At 43.0% G+C, this 20,646-nt stretch overlaps 1 protein-coding gene across 2 annotated transcripts in view; it reads left to right on the forward strand.

Annotated features, from left to right (window-relative positions):
* Positions 1-20,646, forward strand: part of ADGRA1 (adhesion G protein-coupled receptor A1) — a 1,190,508-nt gene that overhangs the window by 368,367 nt on the left and 801,495 nt on the right. For both annotated transcript variants that reach the window (XM_073546510.1, XM_073546511.1), the window contains exon 8: positions 7,785-7,949. In XM_073546510.1, coding sequence (XP_073402611.1) covers positions 7,785-7,949 — 165 coding nt within the window. The remainder of the gene's footprint in view (positions 1-7,784; positions 7,950-20,646) is intronic.

Raw genomic sequence — 20,646 nt, forward strand, 5'->3', positions numbered from 1 at the left:
TAGGGTCTGTCACTCTCTACCTGTCCTCCATGTGTCGTGCAGGGTCTGTCACTCTCTGCCTGTTCTCCATGTGTAGTGTAGGGTCTGTCACTATCTACCTGCCCTCCATGTGTAGTGTGGTGTCTGTCTTTCTCTACCTGCCCTCCATGTGTATTGCAGGGTCTGTCATTCTCTACCTGCCCTCCATATGTAGTGTGGGGTCTGTCACTCTCTACCAGCCCTCCATGTGTAGTGAGCGATCTATCACACTCTACCTGCCCTCCATGTGTAGTGTGGGGTCTGTCACTCTCTATCTGCCCTCCATGCGTAGTGCGGGATCTGTCACTCTCTACCTGCCCTCCATGTGTAATGTAGGGTCTATCACTCTTTATCTCCCCTCCATGTGTAGTACTGGGGTTGCCTGCCTTCCATGTCTAGTGCACGAACAATTTCAACCTACCCAGCTGTAGATGTGTTGTGATTGGTTACTATGGAAAATAAAAAATAATATTTTTTGGACAATTTTTATGGATCTGCCCTATAGCTTTTTTGTAATGTTTATATTTTTGGACCATTTTCCTCCCTATTAATTTTAATGGGTAAAAATTTTTCCAAAATATATATAGATATATCCATATATTATATGTGTGGCACCCCTGAGAGTTCAGTCTCCACAGAGGTACTGCACCTCAGCCAGAGGTGTGGTACTCCACTCTTGGGTAAGAACCCAGAACACACACACTAACACCCAACACTAGACCTCTCCAGGATAGGGAGGGACTAGGTAGAAGGTGTGAGTGGAGAAGGTGGAGAAGGGAAGGAGCTTAAGAGAGTGACAGTGAGAGGAGTGAAGTCAGTTGGTGCTGGGGACTGGAGCAGTGAGAAGCTCATGCCTAGACTAGACGGAGAGTGAGAAAAGGAAGAAGGGGTCCTAGGGGATCGGAAGTGAGGAATCCATCCGTGGTGCCTGAATCCATGCTGACTGTAGTCGGGTGGAATGACCAGGCAGCAGTAGGGGACCGGCCCCAGACTAGTGGAGAAACTGAGGACTCAGCTAGCGAACCGGAGGCTGTAGTATTTGCATGTGCAACAGCCAAACCTGCACACATTCACTGAAAAGGCAGCCACAGAGGATCAAGGGGACCTAGAGGATGTCGCCCGACAGGATTCGAGGCTGCTGGCTTGGCACACTGTGTGTGAGGCGCAAGGCAGGAGAGGTGGGAGCCAGCGCAGTGAGAAGGCCAGGGAAGGAAAATGAGAAGGCGGTTCTGGTACTGTGTACCCCAAATTACCTGAGAGCTGGCTGGACCACCGACCCAGAGGACACAACACCCCGGTTGGGGATTGTAACTGGAAGAACTGTGAGTAAAAGTGTGAAGACTGCACTCCACTGTTTTCTCTGACTTATTTACAGCGTCACCTGCCTTGCACTACGACCACCACCATCACATTTAACACCATAACTGCCCTGGGGCCTAGCCCGTGGAGAGCTGTACCAACTCTGCTGCGACACCAACTGCCCCAGTGGATCTGAATTGCAGCATCAGCCATATTGTCATTGCCGAACACCACGGGTGGCGTCACGATTTAATACCGTACAAACTTTCCCATCTTTATTCCCCCAAATCATCTTTATTTACATTGCACGTCCAGGGCCACGGACCGGGTCACCGAGGCCGTGATATCCCCTTAAGAACTGAGAGGCCTGGTACCGAGTACCCCCGGCCGTAGTGGATGCCACACATGCATTAGTACATTTTATTTTAAGGACATACTGTAGGTCTAGGTACACTCCCCAGAGTTGCCTGGAGCTGAAATAAAAAATTTTGATGAAGTTAAATCATGACAAGTCATGCCTGTATCTAACTTTGGAGATTTTTGGAGTGTGAATAGTGCAGCTCTAAATTTCACCACATGCACCCAGATGGCTCATGATGACTCATATTTATCAATGGGTTAACACCAATTTTTGGAGTTAAATGTAATCTTAAAAATAAATTGCTTTTAAAAATTTTCTCCTCGTTTTTCAGTTTTAAAAAGTGACATGAAGAGTGGATTTGGATGCAGTTTAGACCAATTTAATGACCTGGATTAAAGACAATTGGCAGAAATTTATGGTGCAAATCTAAGCGTGCTCACAGCAAGCATGGGGAAAATGTTTCCCTGACAGAGGGATAAAAATGCACCAAATTTATTTAGAAATGTGCAGTTTATAATAAATTTGTCATAAATCCTGCCAACTACCTTCTCCAATTCATTTATGTACAATAAGCAAGTCTAAACATACAGCTCTGGCAAAAATTAAGAGACCGTTGCAAAATCTTCAGCTTGTCTGATTTTTCTCTTTATAGGTATACTTTTAAGTAAAATGTAAATTGTTCTTTTATTCTATAAACTTCTTACATCATGTCTCCGAATTTCCAAGCAATAAATGTTGTATTTTTTTTTCTAAAAATGAGCAATGGTCAAAATTAAATAAAAGAACCCTTGCTTTCAGACCCCAAATATTGCTAAGAAAACAAGTTCATAATCATTTAGAAACAGCAATACTAAGGTTTTAACTCAGGAAGAGTTCAGAAATCAATATTTCGTGGAATAACCATGATTTTTAATCACAGCTTTCATGCGTCTTGGCATGCTTTCCACCAGTCTTTCACACTGATTCTGGCTAAAAATTTAAAGCAGTTCTTTATTTGATGGCTTGTGAGTATCCATCAACCTCATGATTACATTCCAGAGGTTTTCAATGGGAATCAGGTCCAGAGGTCTCTTATTTTTTGCCAGAGCTGTATGTCTAACCATGTGTAAATGATGCCTGATGAGATTAAATGCATGGCTACAGTACAAGGGTGGAGAACCTCTGGCTTTCTGGCAGATTCCTGGGAACGTTCATGCTAGACAGCCCAGGAATTTCCAGGAACTGGAGGCTTTTTGCAAAGAAGAGTGGGCAGCTTTACCGTCTGAGAAAATAAAGAACCTCACCCACAACTACCACAAAAGACTTTAAGCTGTCATTAATGTAGAGGGGGCAATACACGGTATTAAAAATGGGGGGGGGGTGTAAACTTTTGATCAGGGTCATTTGGATGTTCTGGGTTGGCATTATGATTTAAAACATGAAAACATAGTAGTTTGACAATAAATGGCTTCTTCCAAATGCTAACCATGAGTGGAGAAAAAGTTTTCGTGTTATCATTCATATTCTCTGAAAAAAGGCCAAGAAAGTAAAAATTCTGCCGGGGTATGTAAACTTTTGAGAACAACTGTATCTAGCTCATATCTATCTATCTATCTATCTATCTATCTATCTATCTATCCATCTCCCATATATGCCCAATCCTTGTGAACTTTCATTCTCGGACAAAGTCAATGAATGTTGTTACAGCTAACATTACATAATAATGTACTCCCCGACTTACAATGAAATATTAAGTTTTGTGTAATTGAGAAAATATTGTTTTATAACAACTCATAGTAATTCATCCTCTAGGGGGAGCTGTTAATGAAGACCAGAACATGCAAATTATTCATACTACAAAAATGTTCTCATCCTTAATGCATTGACTTCTACTAGCCCTCCGTCAGGCGCAATAGATCTGACAGGCACACAGTAATTAGTTTCACTTCTCTCTCCTTGCCCACTTATCAGAAAACCCCACCCCTCCTAGTTATCTCCTGACTCTCCAGGCTCTGTGAAACCTGATATCACAGTGACTCAGCAGACCTTCTAGTGAGCAGATATCAACACTTTGGCTTCTCAGGCACATTGCGCCTGATTTCAACACAAATTGAAAGGTTAGTATTTTCTTTTTTTATTCATCACGATTGTGTATTTAGCTTGTTTTATGAAGGATTAATGCTAAGTTAGTGTACATAAGTACTGTTTTCTTAGACAAAAGGAGGGTGGCTTCTAAGGCACATTGCGCCCTAACACATACTCTTTCTCTCTTGCTTCAGATTTTCTGCTGGCCAGAAAACAGTATGATTCATCTAAACCCCTTCATTTAGAAGAAATGAAGATTTTTTTGTTAGAAGATGATGAGGAAGAACCAGCAGTAACTGAGGATTTAGAGGAATCTAGTGACATTTCATCTGAAGATGAGGTAGCAGAATGTAACACTGATTCTGGAACAGAGCAGGATGGTGATGACACTGATACAGAGGAAACAGACACAGATCTAGCTTATTATTTGGGCAAAGATAAAAATACAAAGTGGAACAAAAAGGCACCCAAGAACAAACAGCGCAGAGAATCCCACAATATTATTACACACCTTCCTGGAGTTATTGGAAGTGCTAGAAAAGCTAAAACTGCAGTGGAATGTTGGAGTAATCTAATTACAGATAGCATGTTGGAAACTATTGTTCGGTTCACTAACCAGTATATTGACACAATCAAAGAGCAATTCTCCAGAGAGAGGGACATCAAAAACACTGATGTGATTGAACTCAAGGCATTTATTGGCTTGTTATACCTAGCTGGTGCTTTCAGAGCAAATAGGCAAAGTTTGGAGGAGCTGTGGGGGACAGACGGTGATGGCATCGAAAAATTCAGCCTTGTGATGAATCTGAAACGATTCAAAGTCCTGATCCGTTGCCTCCGTTTCGATGATCGAAGTACCCGGACAGAACGAAAAGGTTATGACCGGCTTCTTTACAATGCTGAATGTGGGTGGCATCAACTCACAAGTAATTTACCTCGGTAATGAACTTAAACAAATGCGCAGAAGAATGTACCTAAAACATTTGGCTAATGAACTGGTGAGTGGAGAGCTAAGCCTAAGAAGTACAAAGACGGTTGGAATGCCCCTTGCCCTGCAACACCGGTTGAAGAGATATCGTCCCAAGGACGTTCCAGAACAAACACCGACTCTACCACCTTCTAAAAGACGCAGTTGTACTACCTGCTCATTTGTATCTGGTTTCAGAAGGCTTTCTAAATATGACTGCAAAATATGTAAAGAATCAATCTGCCTTTCCCATGCAACTTTCGTCTGCCAGCCTTGCTTTTCTAAGTGTACCTGTGCTGCTTCTGCTGCAATTGAAACCACTGAAGATGAGTAGAAAATAATTAAGTAACATCTAAGTGCAATATCCTTTAAGTTTTTTTCCATAATTTTATATTTAAGCAATAGTTAAGTAAAGATAACTGGAGCCTATTTGGCGGTACTACCAAAAAGTGGTACTTTTAGTTTTAATAAGTTTATGGTTAATAAATGTTTTTTTTTGCATCTGATTTGGTGTAATCTCTTTTAATACATTCCTATGAAGGTCACTGACTACTTCTATAGTCCTGAAATTGAAATATGTAGCTACTATAGGTGGTTTTCTGACCTGTGCTTGTCAGGCACATTGCGCATGAACTGAGGAGAATCTATATTGCGCCTGACGGAGGGCTAGAGAGAAATCCATTGACATATTAACATTGCGGAGTGGAGCCGGCATGGTTGACTGAACAGAGGCTGAACAGAAAGGAATTAAAAAGCAGAAAACTCTTTCAGCTGGTGCATTGACACAATTATTTCTCCTTCTTATAACTGACGTCTTACAATTGTTTTCCTGATGTTCATCTATTTTCTGCTTGACAGGATTACACAATGGGCCACTATATTTAAGGTTTGTCCGCCTGCCATTTTTAGAAAAAAACAAAACAAAAAACAAATTGAAGTTGAAATTATCTGGAAGTTCTTCCCTTTGTTAGCACAATCTGTTTTTGTAGCTCTCACTGATGTGTAATATGCTGAAGAGTTACCATTCTAAACTTGATAGCATTTAGAATGTCTGTCTTGATGGAATTTTTGCTTCTGATCTATGGAATGACTGATATATATTCGGTAAAAAGAATCGGTAGCTCTTAAAGGTAAACAGATAAAAATAAAAGACAGCCATTATAATGACAGCTTCTAAACTTATGGGAAATGCATAGAATGATGTATTAGGTGGTTAGTTCTCCAGTCTTGGGGGTTAGAGATGAAGTTCCACTGTGGAGATCTTGTAGATATTCCACAAATACCTGAGATGGGAATGCCTCTTTAAATGGTCGCTGTCATTTTAAGAAACTTTGCATAAATAGTACAAGTAAATATGAGAAACGTTTGTATTACATCTTATCAGATAAATCTGCTTCTTTCTCCACTGATGAGTCACTTCTTTGCCTGACTTCAAGAACTCATTACCCACTCTAAAAAATACAGCTCAAACCCATTTTGATCAAAGAAGGGATAGGAGCACAGTGAGATGTAAGATTTCCCTCCTTTAAAAAAGACATTGAAAAACTGGACCAAGAGAAGAGCTACCAGGATGGTGAGCGGACTGCAAAATATGTCCTATGAGGAACGGTTAAGATCTGGGAATGTTTAGATTGCAAAAAAGAAGGCTAAGAGGAGACTTAATAGCTGTCTACAAATATCTAAAGGGATGACACAGTGTAGAGGGATCATCTTTATCCTCATTTGCACATGGAAACATGAGAAGCAATGGAATGAAACTGAAAAGGAGAAGATACAGATTAGATATTAGAAAAAGCTTTTTGACCGTGAGGGTGATCAATGAGTGTAACAGTCTGTCAAGAAAGTGGTTTAGTGACTCCTGCATTGAGCAGGGGGTTGGACATGATGAGTCTGGAGGTCCCTTCCAACATTAACATTTATGATTCTATCATTCTATGATTCCTATCATACTCTATTAAGAGAAAAAGGGGTGCAGAATGGAGAAGCATTCAGCACAGTGAGACATCATACAGACACAGGTAGTTAGAGTTCCAGCTTTCAGCAAATGTGTTACACTTTAATGCTGGATTTACAGCCACACAGCTCTGTACAGCTGTATAACATTCTCCATGCTGCTACTGCTTTTTTCTGTGTGCTATAAAGAACAAAGTGTGTGTGTGTGTGTGTGTGTGTGTGTGTGTGTGTGTGTGTGTGTGTGTGAGCGCTCCAAGCAAAATATGTAGCCATACTGTTTTCAAATAAAAGCTATGTCACTGGCAGTGGGTGGGTAGAAACCACTGGCGACCCTCCTGTCATATTTGTCTCTGGCGAGTCTCTGTCCCGGATGGCTTTTAAAGTATTTTTCCCCTTAAACGTCACAGCTTTTCATAGTCAAACATACCCGGCTGAGATTGTACAGGTAGTGACAGATACATGGTGCTCGTGGATCGGGCAGCATGTTTCAGCTGCCAAGTTTTAGCTAAGGCTAGTTTCATATTTGCGGTTGAATCCGCAGCGTGCATACATGCGTTTGCAGTTGTGGACGATTGGCAAGTGCTATTTTCCCCCAAATTTTTGAATGTACACAAGCCATGCCCAATTGGCGTGTCTATGTAAATTCTTGCGTATGCAAACGCAAAGCGTATGCATGTGCTTGCGTACGCCTGCGTTACCATAGACTGTAATGCATTGTTTTGACACACTCCATCCGCAAGCGTCCGCATGCTTATAGCCACGGATATTTGACGCCCCCAAAATTGCAACATGCTGCGTTTTCCGCACCGCCCTGCACCCCTGGAAATGACGCATGCGTACGTATCCGCAGGCAAACGCATGCAAACGCATATCCATGCGTACACCATGTTAAAGATAGGTACACATGACGCATGCAGATGGATGTGGATGAAACACTGCAGACACATCCGCAAATGTGAAACCGGCCTAAGACATCTACAATTGGAAGAATATACGGTATTTAAGTTATTGAATGCTTGTACATGAAAGTTGGACGGATTGGGCAACTAAAAAAACCACCTTACAACTGTGTCCCATACTACTTTTGATAAAAGTCTGATTGGTTTCTGTGATGTTTCACAGTGACCTCATCCTGTCCAGTGTTGATGTGGAGTCTTCAGGTATTTGGGAATGTCAAGTAAACTCATCTTACGGAATCATATCTAAACAGATTGAGATTATTGTCCTGGAAACTGGAGCCCCTTATTGTCCAATGGAACGGATTATCAACAACAGAGGAGAATACAGGTGACTATTAACTTTACTACCCATTTCACAAAGATGTATCTAAGAATTCGTTTGCACAAATTTCATTAAGGAGTCCAATTTCTCACAAAGCAAATTTGATACATTGCTAGCAAAGCCTTATCTAGCTGCATTTAATATCACATACACTGGGTGACTACATATATCATAGCACAATGAGAGAAAACAGGATGGCACTCACCGTTGCCGAAAGTAGAAGTCTTTATTTCTTGGATAAAAATGCATGGGCTCAGGAGCAATGCAGAGAGTGCAGACAATGGCCGTTTTGTGCTCCTGCGCTTCAACGGGTCTTAAAGACAAGAGGCAGGAGAAAGGTGCTGTTACAAATCTGCAACTCAGGACTAGGATAGATGGGGAAGAAACTGACCCTGCACTAGGACTAGGCTGAAACCCTACGATGGAGTGAGCGACCTATTCCTTGTGAATAGACCCACCAACGTTTCCTAGACTAAACTCAAACGAAGACCTATAGGTAGAGTAAAGGGAATCCCTGAAAAGTCTAGGAACTGGGAAACAAAAATAGGTAACCGCCTAGAAGGAAAAATAACGGGAGCGAATGGAGAACTAAAAACAAAACTGGCAGAACTAGAGATCCCATAACTGCACAAAATCACACACAGAAAGCAAGCAAGGCACCTAGCCAGAACACTAGCGGATTAACACTGTTGTCCAGCAAGGACTGGGAGGCAGGTGCAGGGTAATAAAGGATGATACAATCACCTGACATAAGACAAACCCAGCACCAATGGAAAAAGACCAGCAGCCAGAAAACCACAACAAGATGGCGGATGGTCAAAACGAAATAGATTCTAACAGGTGCTTTTAACCACACACATGTGGATCACCGCCTCCTGACAGACGACATTAACAACACTCCCACTTACTAGAGTGAATGCATATAAAGTTAAAATCAATAATAACATATGCACAAACAGTTATAAACAAAAGCAAAACTTATAGATCTTACAGAGCACAAATGACAATAAATTCAGAGAAAAACGGACATATCAACCCTTTCATGCAAACCCAACGCACCTGTTGCATTGGACCGCAATATCCATCTATCTTCTTATTGCAACAGGAGCCTACATTGATTACCTCCCTGACTGGGAGGATTAACCCTCTCTAAGCCCGCAAATTCTCTTAGTTCTCTTAGTTGAATTTCATGGCAAAGGAGTCCCCCGTTTGATCAACCACATTAGAGAATTTCATGGTGGTAATGCAGAATCACTGCGGTTTGTGGGTTTAGAGAGGGTTAATCCTCCCAGTCAGGGAGGTAATCATCGTAGGCTCCTGTTGCAAAGAGAAGCTAGATGGATATTGGGTCCAATGCAACAGGTGCGTTGGGCTTTAATGAAAGGATTGATATGTCCGTTTTTCTCTGAATTTATTGTAATTTGTGCTCTGTGAGATCTATAAATTTTGCTTTTGTTTTTTACTGTTTGTGCATATGTTATTATTGATTTTAACTTTCTATGCATTCACTCTAGTAAGTGGCAGTGTTGTTAATGTCGGCTGTAGGGGTGCTCCACATGTGTGTGGTTAAAGGCACCTTTCCCTATTGCTTGTCATTAGTACCCGTTAAAGCGCAGGAGCGCGAAACAGCCGTTGTCCGCACTCTCAGCATTACTCCCGAGCCCATGCATTTTTATCCATGAAATAAAGACTTCTACGTTCGGTAACGGTGAGTGCCATCCTCTTTTCTCTCATTATCCTATTGGACTTTGTATATTTCCTCCGGATTGAGCACCCGCTCTTTGGGGTATGTGGCGTTCATATGGTGTGTGAGGGGTCTCTTTAGATTTGTCTAAGAGACCACGGTGGTGCAGCGGTGCCGAATCCGTTTTTCTTTTTTTTGGACTACGTATATCATAAACCCTTCCCGACAGAGTATCAAAATAGTATCATAATATTATAGAGTCATAGTGTTTGTTTGTTTTTTCAAAGCTGGTTATCTCCGTCTATTCATTTTAGGATATCTAAAGGTATAGAAAGAAGCATACAACCCTAAATTAAATTTATAATTTCAGAAAACCTATAATTGGTATTTTTTATTTGTATAGTATGTGTTTAAGATGAGCAAATCTGGCCAAATTAAAATTTGACAGATTTGCTCAAATTTGGCTGGAAATATATTCAATGTGAATCGAATAAGCCCCAGTTGCCATTAAAAATAGTCCAATTATTATACTCTGCGATCTCCCGACCCCAAATAGTAATCAGGTGTTCATGTGGGGCTATGGATGTTATGAGGAGCACCTAAGAAACCCAATGGAAAACTAGAGGAGCTGCCGGGCAGGGATGGGTAAGGGAGTTAGTGAGTATATTTATGTGTGTATGTATTTTAGCTGAATAAGAAAAATAAAGTCCAGCTCACCAGTTAAGACATCACAAGACTATGACTAAGGGTGCTACGACACCTGAAACGCGTTGATAATGCATTGTTTGCTGCTATCTATGCTGATACTTTTATTCTCTATTCTTGAAACTCTCAATTGAATAAAGAATTGGATTTTTTTCACTTCATCGTTGAGCTGGATTCTTTTCTATTGTGTATGTATTTTAGCTCATTCACTGCCCTTATAAATCCAGTGGCGGCCGGCTCGAAAAACCCTAAAAATTGGATTAGCTAGAATGTGCAAATTTTGGTAAATTCTAAACAAATTTGATTCCCTTATCCCTAGTATGTGATTAATTTCAAGTGAAATAACTGTGTGCTTAGACATGTAAGTTCACGGTGAACAAATTAATCCACCTATTCTGTTGTTTTGTCAAGTCTCTGTTCCATAAATTATAATGAGAGAATCTCTTTACTTTTATATTATTCAAAAAATTGTCTAAAGTAAAGTAGAGACATGGTTCAGTGGTGCTTGAATGTTTGTGAAGCTTCAGAATTTTCTATATTTTTGCGTACATTTGATCTAAAACTATATCAGATTTTCTTACCAGTCCTAAAAGTAGATAATGAGAACCAAATCAAACAAACCTAAATTAGGAAAATGATACAATATGTCTGTCAATGGAAAAAGTATTTGAACCTTTAGCATTAGCAAATAAGTTGAAGGTGAAAGTAGAGTCTTGTATTTTCAATCAATAAGATGACATGCAATTGTAAGTGGGCAACCTGTTTTATTTAAAGAATATGAATCTAGGAACGTCCGATCTTCACAACACATTTTTATGAAATTGTATCATAGCAACTAAAAAGGAGATTTCTGAGGACCTCAGAAAGAGAGTTGTTGATGCTTATCAGGCTGAGAAAGGATACAAAACTATCTCTAAAGAGCTTGGATTCCATTAAACCAGAGTCATTCAGTTTGTCTACAAAAAAAGGAAATTCATTAATATCCTCTCTAGAAGTGGTCATCCAACAGAGATCATCCCAAAAGCAAGGTGTATAATTGTCTGCAAGGTCACAAAGGAACCCAAGGTTACCTCTAAGTAACTAAAGGCATCTCTCTTATTAGCTACTATAAATGTTCATAGGTCCATAATCATAAGCACACTGAACAACAATGGTGTGCATGACATGACTGCTCTCCAATGCTATAGGTGACCTGGACAAGCTAGAAGTCACAAAAACGGAAGTGTGAAACAGGCCTAAGGGAAGAATATTTTGTGGACTGTTAAAACCAATATAGAGATTTTTGATTTAAATGAGAAATGTTATGTTTGGTGAAAGAAAAACAGTGTGCTACAGCATAAAAGTCTCATACCATCTTTGAAACACGCTGGTGGTAGTATCAAGGTTTAGGCTAGGTTTGTTGCATTAGAGCCAAGACTGTTATCATCATTGATGGAGCACTGAATTCTGAATTATACCAGAAAACTCTAAAGTAAAATGTCACAATTTCTGCCAATGAACTCAATCTCAAGAGAATGTGGATCATGCATCAATGCACTGATCCAAAGTAGGAAGTCATTCTACAAAAGATGGCTTCACTGTAGCTTCTCAATATTATGATCATATTGGCGTTAAAGTTGCACATATACTGTATACTCACATCAGAAACTTCATTACCTTGCTCTTAAGCCTCCAAGGAAGCAGCAAGCACATATTTTTTGTATGTGTGAATGTTTTACGGGTTCGGTTTTTCATTTTGAAGTTTCTGAAATACAAGTCGTCTTTATAAATATACACAGTTATTTTTTTCTGTAATTCAGTAGCTTTTTAATTTCTTGAATCCAGCTTCAAATTATTGCCATGGTCCTTTTGTCACTGGGCATACATTTAAAAAGATGTTATACGTTTCAATTTTATTGATTGATTTCCAGAAAAGTTGAAGAAAATGTATTTTAAAGTACCGGTATACTTCTCAAAAGACGGGGCTGAGTCTGTAGATTATTCTGCACTTGAAAAGGAGCACATTGACAATGGCTAGACCCTGTAAATATATTATTTGTTTATAAGGCTTTTTTACAGTAATCTGCACTGTAATAATCTCTTATTGAAGAGGTCTCCAGATTTTTTGATGTTATGTCAAAAACAAAGACAAGAAGATAGCGGGTGGCAAAACAAAGTCTTCCATCCATTTCAGAAGTAGAGATCAAATTGTTTTGACAGTAGAGTTCTCCGCTTGTTATTGTTTGAAAAGTGAAATTACACATAAAAAAGTGAAATTGCCTCTTGAAATCAGCAAATAAATATTTTGATCAAAGTTTCCATTGTTGGTTTAGTAAAACACCGGTATATAAAAATGACATATGGTACAAATTTGTTTGCATTCGGGATCAAGAACTTCAAGTTACAATTCTCAGTTTTTCAGTTTTAGAATACCCACATGAAATATCCTATCAATAAATTCTGAATTAATGGAGGTGAGACACCCATCTTGTAGCCAGATAAGGGTGCATTTACAAATAATGTCTATCTTTGCTGATCTTGACTGCTCCATGTGTAACACAAACAGCTAATTAATTTTGATTGGCACATGTAAGGCTTCATCTGTCCGGTGGCGGATATCTGTGAATAGCCACTGATCAACCTATCAACATGAGACTATATTAAAAAATGTATTTTCTCTTTTAACCTTCATTTACGTAGTTTCCTAATATTTTTATAAAAGCAAGGACAATTTTTCGGACTATGGTATTGTGTGATTTTTTTTTATGAATCACATATGACAAGAATATAAAAATGCTAATTATCTTCCGGAAGAAATACTAGATGTTACACCCAGTCCCTGTCCTGGCGCGGCGCCCAGGTCTGCCACTGTTACACCTGGTCCCCGTCCTGGCGCTGCGTCCAGGTCTGCCGCTGCCCCCCGTTCTGGGCACTCACCTCGAGCCGCGCATGCTGTCCTTACGCAGCTGCCGGCCTCCTCTGGTTTTCATGCTGCTGCTCAGCGTTCAGGTCTCCTTCCTGCCTCCACCTCCTGGCATCCTGTAGGCAGATCTGTAACGAAAGCTATTAGGGCATGCCCGACGGCTCTCCTGCCTTCTTAAAGGGATGGCGTGCATTTTTCAAAAAGTGCAATTAACCAGTGGCTGCGCACTGGCTGCTATTTCTGGCCTCTCCTCCATAGGGAGAGCGCCGGGGCAACGAGTATCAATCATTGCTACATCCGGTTCTCATGCTAACCTGTCTGCACTGTGTCTGCAGTCTCTGTGCATTCTCTAATGCTATCTGACTCCACAGAATATCAGTATCCTGTGCTTCCTGGTTATATCTGCAACCATCTGAGCGAAAGCCATCCCGTTCCGCCAACAGCCATCAGAGTTTGAGGACTGTGTGAAGGTCACTGAAACCGACTCCTTACCAACTACCCGGATCCAGGACCCGTCTCATTACAGACTCTGCTGTAACTATTGTTATCCCTTTTGGTCCCGCTGGGACAGCTGCCATGTGTTCGGGATCTAACTGGAGGTAGCACCTGTGTCCTTCGGGTATTCCATTCTGGCCCTGTCTGAGGGGCTTTACTACGGGTGCCCGGGGCTCACTAGTCATGCCCCCTTCGGAGCCCCCCGGACCGTGGTCCCAAGGTTCCACTTTAAAAATAAAAATGAATGTGAACTTCACCATCTCTGCCTCCGCTTCCATTCATTACAGATTGCTCCGGCCATGGAATCCGCTGGAACCCAGAGGCTTCCAACTATGGAACTGTCCCAAGAAGTGACCCGCTTAAAAGATCAACAGGACAAGACCACGTCTTATCTACGTAACCTGTCTACCCGCATGGATTCTCTGCTGAACCCGGCTGCTTCTGATTCACCTATCAGCACCCAGGTACCTGCTGTCACGGCAAGCAAGGGTCTTCGCCTGGTGGCTCCTCCCCGCTTCCATGGTGATCCCACTCAGTGTCGGGGTTTTCTCAATCAGTGTACCCTACACTTCTAAATGTTGGGGCACATGTTTGCTTCTGACCGTGCCAAAGTGGGCTTCATTATGTCACATCTAGCCGGAGAGGCTCTCGCCTGGCTAAACCCATTATCGGAGTGAGGAGACCCGCTGGTTAATGATCTTCAATCTTTCCTAGAGACTTTTCGCAGGACCTTCGATGAACCTGGCTGGGCCACGTCAACCCCTTCTGCCCTGCTTCGCTTACACCAAGGAACCCTCTTGGTGGCTCAGTATGCTGTTCAGTTCCGCACCCTCTCGTCTGAGTTTTCCTGGAACAATGAGGCCTTGCTGGCTACCTTATGGGAGGGCCTATCTGGAAAAATTAAGGATGAGCTGGTGGGATGGGACAGGCCTACCATCTTGGATGACCTGATTTCCTTGGCAACCCGGATTGACCTGCGTTTTCAGGAGCGTTCCATGGAGATTAAGCGAGACAAGAGGTCCTACCACCTGGACTCTAGTTCTTCCAAGATGGCTTCCTCATCTTCTCCCGAAGCTATGGAGGTAGACCAAGTAAGTCTGGCCAGCCGCCGCCAGGAGGTGCGTCGCAAAGACGGAAGCTGTCTATATTGTGGTAGTTCCGAACACCTGATCCACTCCTGTCCAAAGAAGTTGGGAAACTCCTGTGCCTAGGCTCCATAGGAGAGGCCACCCTAGGTAGAGAATATACCTCTCCTTTGTTGCAGATCTCAGTCTCCGTGACCTGCGGAGCAATAAAATTTTCTGGACTCTGTCTGTTGGATTCTGGAGCCGTCGGGAGTTTTATCCAGCAGACGCTTATGGATCGTTACCACTTACCAGTTCAGGCTCTTCCCAGTCCATTGCAGGTGACCGCTGTCGATGGCCAGCCACTGACCGAACCCGTCCAGTTCCAGACTGAGCCAGTGGAACTCCGGGTAGGTCTTATGCATTCTGAAAGAATCCATTTTTATGTGTTCCCCGGTTTGTCTCACCCCTTGCTTTTAGGTTTGCCTTGGTTTCAGAAACACGAACCAGTCCTTAATTGGAGAACAGGCGAAATTCTACGATGGTGAGATTCCTGCTCGGACAGTTGCTTAACCCAGATTGAACCAGTTGCACCCCCTGCCCAACCTGCTACCCTGCCTGGATTACCATCCGCTTACTGGTCCTTCACGGATGTCTTCGAGAAAAAGGAAGCTGAAAAAATTTGCCCCCACAGGTCGTATGACTGTCCAATAGATCTTCTTCCTGGAACATCTCCTCCCCGAGGGAGAGTTTACCCTCTTTCCCAGGCAGAGACCCGGGCTATGTCGGACTACATCCAGGAGAATTTGGCCAGAGGGTTTATCTGAAAATCATCATCACCGGCAGGAGCAGGCTTCTTCTTCGTGAAGAAAAAGGACGGATCCTTGCGGCCCTGTAATGACTACTGGGGACTGAACCAGATCACGATAAAAAACAGGTACCCTTTACCTCTAATTTCAGAACTCTTTGACTGTCCCCGAGGGGCCAAGATCTTCACCAAGCTGGATCTCAGAGGTGCCTACAACTTGATCCGAATCAGGAATGGAGACGAATGGAAAACAACCTTCAACACCCGTGATGGTCACTACGAATATCTGATAATGCCATTTGGTCTAAGCAATGCACCCGCTGTTTTCCAAGAGTTCGTCAATGACATTTTCAGGGATCTGCTTTACACCTGTGTTGTCTATCTGGATGACATTCTGATTTTTTCCACTGACTTGGTCTCGCACCGGAGGCAAGTGCGCCTAGCCTTACAGAGGCTCAGGGAGAACAGACTGTATGCCAAGTTTGAAAAATGCCTCTTGAACAATCCTCTTTGCCTTTCCTCGGTTACATTGTTTCCTCCACATGATTAAAAATGGATCCAGAGAAGTTGTACTCAAGTGGCCTCGTCCATCTGGGCTGAAGGCCATACAGCGATTTCTTGGCTTCGCCAACTACTACAGACAATTCATTCCTAACTTCTCAACCCAAGTGGCGCCCATCTCAGCTCTGACCCGGAAAGGTATAAATCCGAAGGATTGGCCTCCAGAGGCTGAGGCTTTTGTTTCTCTCAAAAAGGCCTTTGCTGTCGCACCTGTTCAACGTCCTAACTCTAATGAACAATTTTTTCTTGAGGTAGATGCCTCTTCAGTAGGTGCGGGAGCCGTACTAACCCAGAAGTCATCCACAGGGCAAATGCACTACTGTGGTTTTTTTTCCAAGGTTTTTTCTCCCGCAGAGAGGAATTATTCCATGGGAGATCGGAAATTGTTGGCTATCAAATTGGCTCTGCAGGAGTGGAGGCATCTTCTAGAAGGAGCTCTTCATCAGGTAGTCATATACACCAATCACATAAACCTTGCTTACCTTCAAACTGCGCAAAGGCTGAATCCTCGTCAAACCCACTGGGCTTTGTTTTTTGCTCGCTTTAATTTTGTTCTTCATTTTCGACCAGCTGACAAAATTGTCAAAGCGGATGCACTTTCCAGAGCCTTTCTACATCCAGATCAAGAAGAGGAACCGCAGCACATCATTAAAACTTCAAGGTTAGTCGCTGTCGCTACTGCTGATCTTACCCATCTTCCCTCTGGGAAAACTTTCGTGTCTGCTTCTGAATGTACTTGTGTCCTTCGGTGGGGTCACTCATCCAAGTTGGCTGGTCATGCCGGTCTGAGAAAGACTCTGCAACTCATCTCCTGGTGCTACTGGTGGCCTGCTATGGCTAAGGACATTCAGGAGTATGTCACAGCCTGTCCTTCCTGTGCCCTTAACAAGACGGCCAAGCACCTACCCACAGGTAGGCTTCAGCCTCTTCCAATTCCGTCCGCTCCCTGGCAACACATCACGATGGACTTCATCACAGATCTTCCGATCTCATCTGGCTGTTCTGTGGTGTGGGTAGTGGTGGACCGCTTCTCTAAAATGGCTCACTTCATTCCACTACTTGGTCTTCCAACTGCTCCCGAGTTGGCGGATCTGTTCATCCGGCACATCTTCCATCTCCATGGTTTCCCTCTCCACATCGTTTCCAACAGAGGAGTCCAGTTCACCTCAAGATTCTGGAGAGCATTTTGTAAACTGGTAAGAATTAAACTGGATTTTACCTCAGCATATCATCCCCAGTCTAATGGACAAGTGGAGAGGACAAATCAAATCCTAGCTGGATTTCTGCGTCACTTTGTCAACACACATCATGATGACTGGGTAGACTTACTGTCCTGGGCAGAATTTTCCTACAACAACCAAGTAAGTCAATCTTCTGGAAAGTCTCCCTTTCAGATTGTCTTCGGACTGCAACCCGGAATACCTCTTCCCATCTCCGGATCATCTGGCGTTCCGGCTGCCGATACTTTCTCTGAAGAATTTTCTAAGGTCTGGAGGGAAACCAAAACTGCTCTGGAGAAAGCCTCCCAGCGTATGAAAAGGCATGCAGATAAGAGAAGTTTGGATGCGCCTATCTTTCACCCCGGAGACAAGGTATGGCTCTCTTCGAAGTATATCCGTCTAAAGATGCCATCCTACAAATTGGGTCTCCGGTTCATAGGACAATTTGAGATCTTGAGACAAATCAATCCAGTCTCTTACAAGCTGAAGTTGCCTACTTCCCTACGTGTGCCTAACTCCTTTCATGTTTCTCTCCTCAAACCAGTAGTTTTGAGCCACTTCTTTAAAGATCCGGGTACCACTCCTGACCCTGTCTTGGAGGATGATGTTTTTGTGGTAAAACATATCCTGGTCATAAAAAAAGTAAGGGGTAAGACCTACTATCTGGTGGACTGGAAGGGTTTTGGTCCTGAGGAGAGATCTTGGGAGCCTAGAGAGAACATCCAGGCTCCTCTCCTCCTTAAAAGATTCTACGCAGGCTTGAAGAAGAGGGGGTGTAAAGAGGGGATACTGTTACACCCGGTCCCTGTCCTGGCGCGGCGCCCAGGTCTGCCACTGTTACACCTGGTCCCTGTCCTGGCGCTGCATCCAGGTCTGCTGCTGCCCCCCGTTCTGGGCACTCACCTCGAGTCTCGCACACTGTCCTTAGGCAGCAGCCGGCCTCCTCTGGTTCTCATGCTGCCCAGCGTTCAGGTCTCCCTCCTGCCTCCACCTCTTGGCATCCTGTAGGCAGATCTGTAACTAAAGCTATAAGGCTTGCCTTCCCGCTCTCCTGCCTTCTTAAAGGGACGGCGTGCATTTTTCAAAAAGTGCAATTAACCAATGGCAGCACACTGGATGCTATTTCTGGCCTCTCCTCCATAGGGAGAGCGCCGGAGCAACGAGTATCAATCATTGCTACATCCGGTTCTCATGCCAACCTGTCTGCGCTGCGTTTGCAGTCTCTGTGCATTCTCTAATGCTATCTCTCTCCACAGAATATCAGTATCCTGTGCTTCCTGGTTATATCTGCAACCATCTTGGTGAAGGCCATCCCGTTCCGTCAACAGCCATCCGAGTTCGAGGACTGTGTGAAGGTCACTGGAACCGGCTCCTTACCAACTACTTGGATCCAGGACCCGTCACATTATGGACTCTGCTGTAACTACTGTTATCCCTTTTGGTCCCGCTGGGACACCTGCTACGTGTTCAGGGTCTAACTGGAGGTAGCACCTGTGTCCTCCAGGTATTCCATTCTAGCCCTGTTTGAGGAGCTTTACTACTGGTGCCCGGGGCTCACTAGTCATGCCCCCTTCGGAGCCCCCTGGACCGTGGTCCCGAGGTTACACTTATAAATAAAAACGAATGTGAACTTCACCATCTCTGCCTCCGCTTCCATTCGTTACACTAGAGTAAAACTATTTCTTATGAAATACAATTATGCCCAGAAGAGATGAAAGGTAAAGAGAATGATGACCAGCTGCAAGAAACTATCGCTTGAGTTAGAATACAGTTGTGGCCAAAAGTATTAACACCCCTGCAATTCTGTCAGATAATACTCAGTTTCTTCCTGAAAATGATTGCAAACACAAATTCTTTGTTATTATTATCTTCATTTAATTTGTCTTAAATGAAAAAACACAAAAAGAATTGTCCTAAAGCCAAACTGGATATAATTCCACACCAAACATAAAAAAGAGGGTGGAAAAAAGTATTGGCACTGTTCGAAAAATCATGTGATGCTTCTCTAATTTGTGTAATTAACAGCACCTGTAATTTACGTGTGGCACCTAACAGGTGTCGGCAATAACTAAATCACACTTGCAGCCAGTTGACATGGATTAAAGTTGACTCAACCTCTGTCCTGTGTCCTTGTATGTACCACATTGAGCATGGAGAAAAGAAAGAAGACCAAAGAACTGTCTGAGGACTTGAGAAACCAAATTGTGAGGAAGCATGAGCAATCTCAAGGCTACAAGTCCATCTCCAAAGACCTGAATGTTCCTGTGTCTACCGTGCGCAGTGTCATCAAGAAGTTTAAAGCCCATGGCACTGTGGCTAACCTCCTTAGATGTGGACGGAAAAGAAAAATTGACAAGAGATTTCAACGCAAGATTGTGCGGATGTTGGATATAGAACCTCGACTAACATCCAAACAAGTTCAAGCTGCCCTGCAGTCCGAGGGTACAACAGTGTCAACCCGTACTATCCGTCGGCGTCTGAATGAAAAGGGACTATATGGTAGGAGACCCAGGAAGACCTCACTTCTTACCCCGAGACATAAAAAAGCCAGGCTGGAGTTTGCCAAAACATACCTGAAAAAGCCTAAAACGTTTTGGAAGAATGTTCCCTGGTCAGATGAGACAAAAGTAGAGCTTTTTGGGCAAAGGCATCAAGATAGAATTTACAGGAGAAAAAAACAGGCATTCAAAGAAAAAAACACGGTCCCTACAGTCAAACATGGAGGAGATTCCCTGATGTTTTGGGGTTGCTTTGTTGCCTCTGGCACTGGACTGCTTGACCGTGTGCATGGCATTATGAAGTCAGAAGACTACCAACAAATTTTGCAGCATAATGTAGGGCCAGTGTGAGAAAGCTGGGTCTCCTTCAGAGGTCATGGGTCTTCCAGCAGGACAATGACCCAAAACACACTTCAAAAAGCACTAGAAAATGGTTTGAGAGAAAGCACTGGAGACTTCTAAGGTGGCCAGCAATGAGTCCAGACCTGAATCCCATAGAACACCTGTGGAGAGATCTAAAAATGGCTGTTTGGAGAAGGCACCCTTCAAATATCAGGGATATGGAGCAGTTTGCCATAGAAGAATGGTCTAAAATTCCAGCAGAGCATTGTAAGAAACTCATTGATGGTTACCGGAAGCGGTTGGTCGCAGTTATTTTGGCTAAAGGTTGTGCAACAAAGTATTAGGCTGAGGGTGCCAATACTTTTGTCTGGCCCATTTTTGGAGTTTTGTGTGAAATGATCAATGTTTTGCTTTTTGCTTCATT

Source organism: Dendrobates tinctorius, unplaced genomic scaffold (genome assembly GCF_039654945.1).
Source record: "Dendrobates tinctorius isolate UK_male_01 unplaced genomic scaffold, ASM3965494v1 ptg000147l, whole genome shotgun sequence".
In the NCBI taxonomy this organism is placed as follows: Eukaryota; Metazoa; Chordata; class Amphibia; order Anura; family Dendrobatidae; genus Dendrobates; species Dendrobates tinctorius.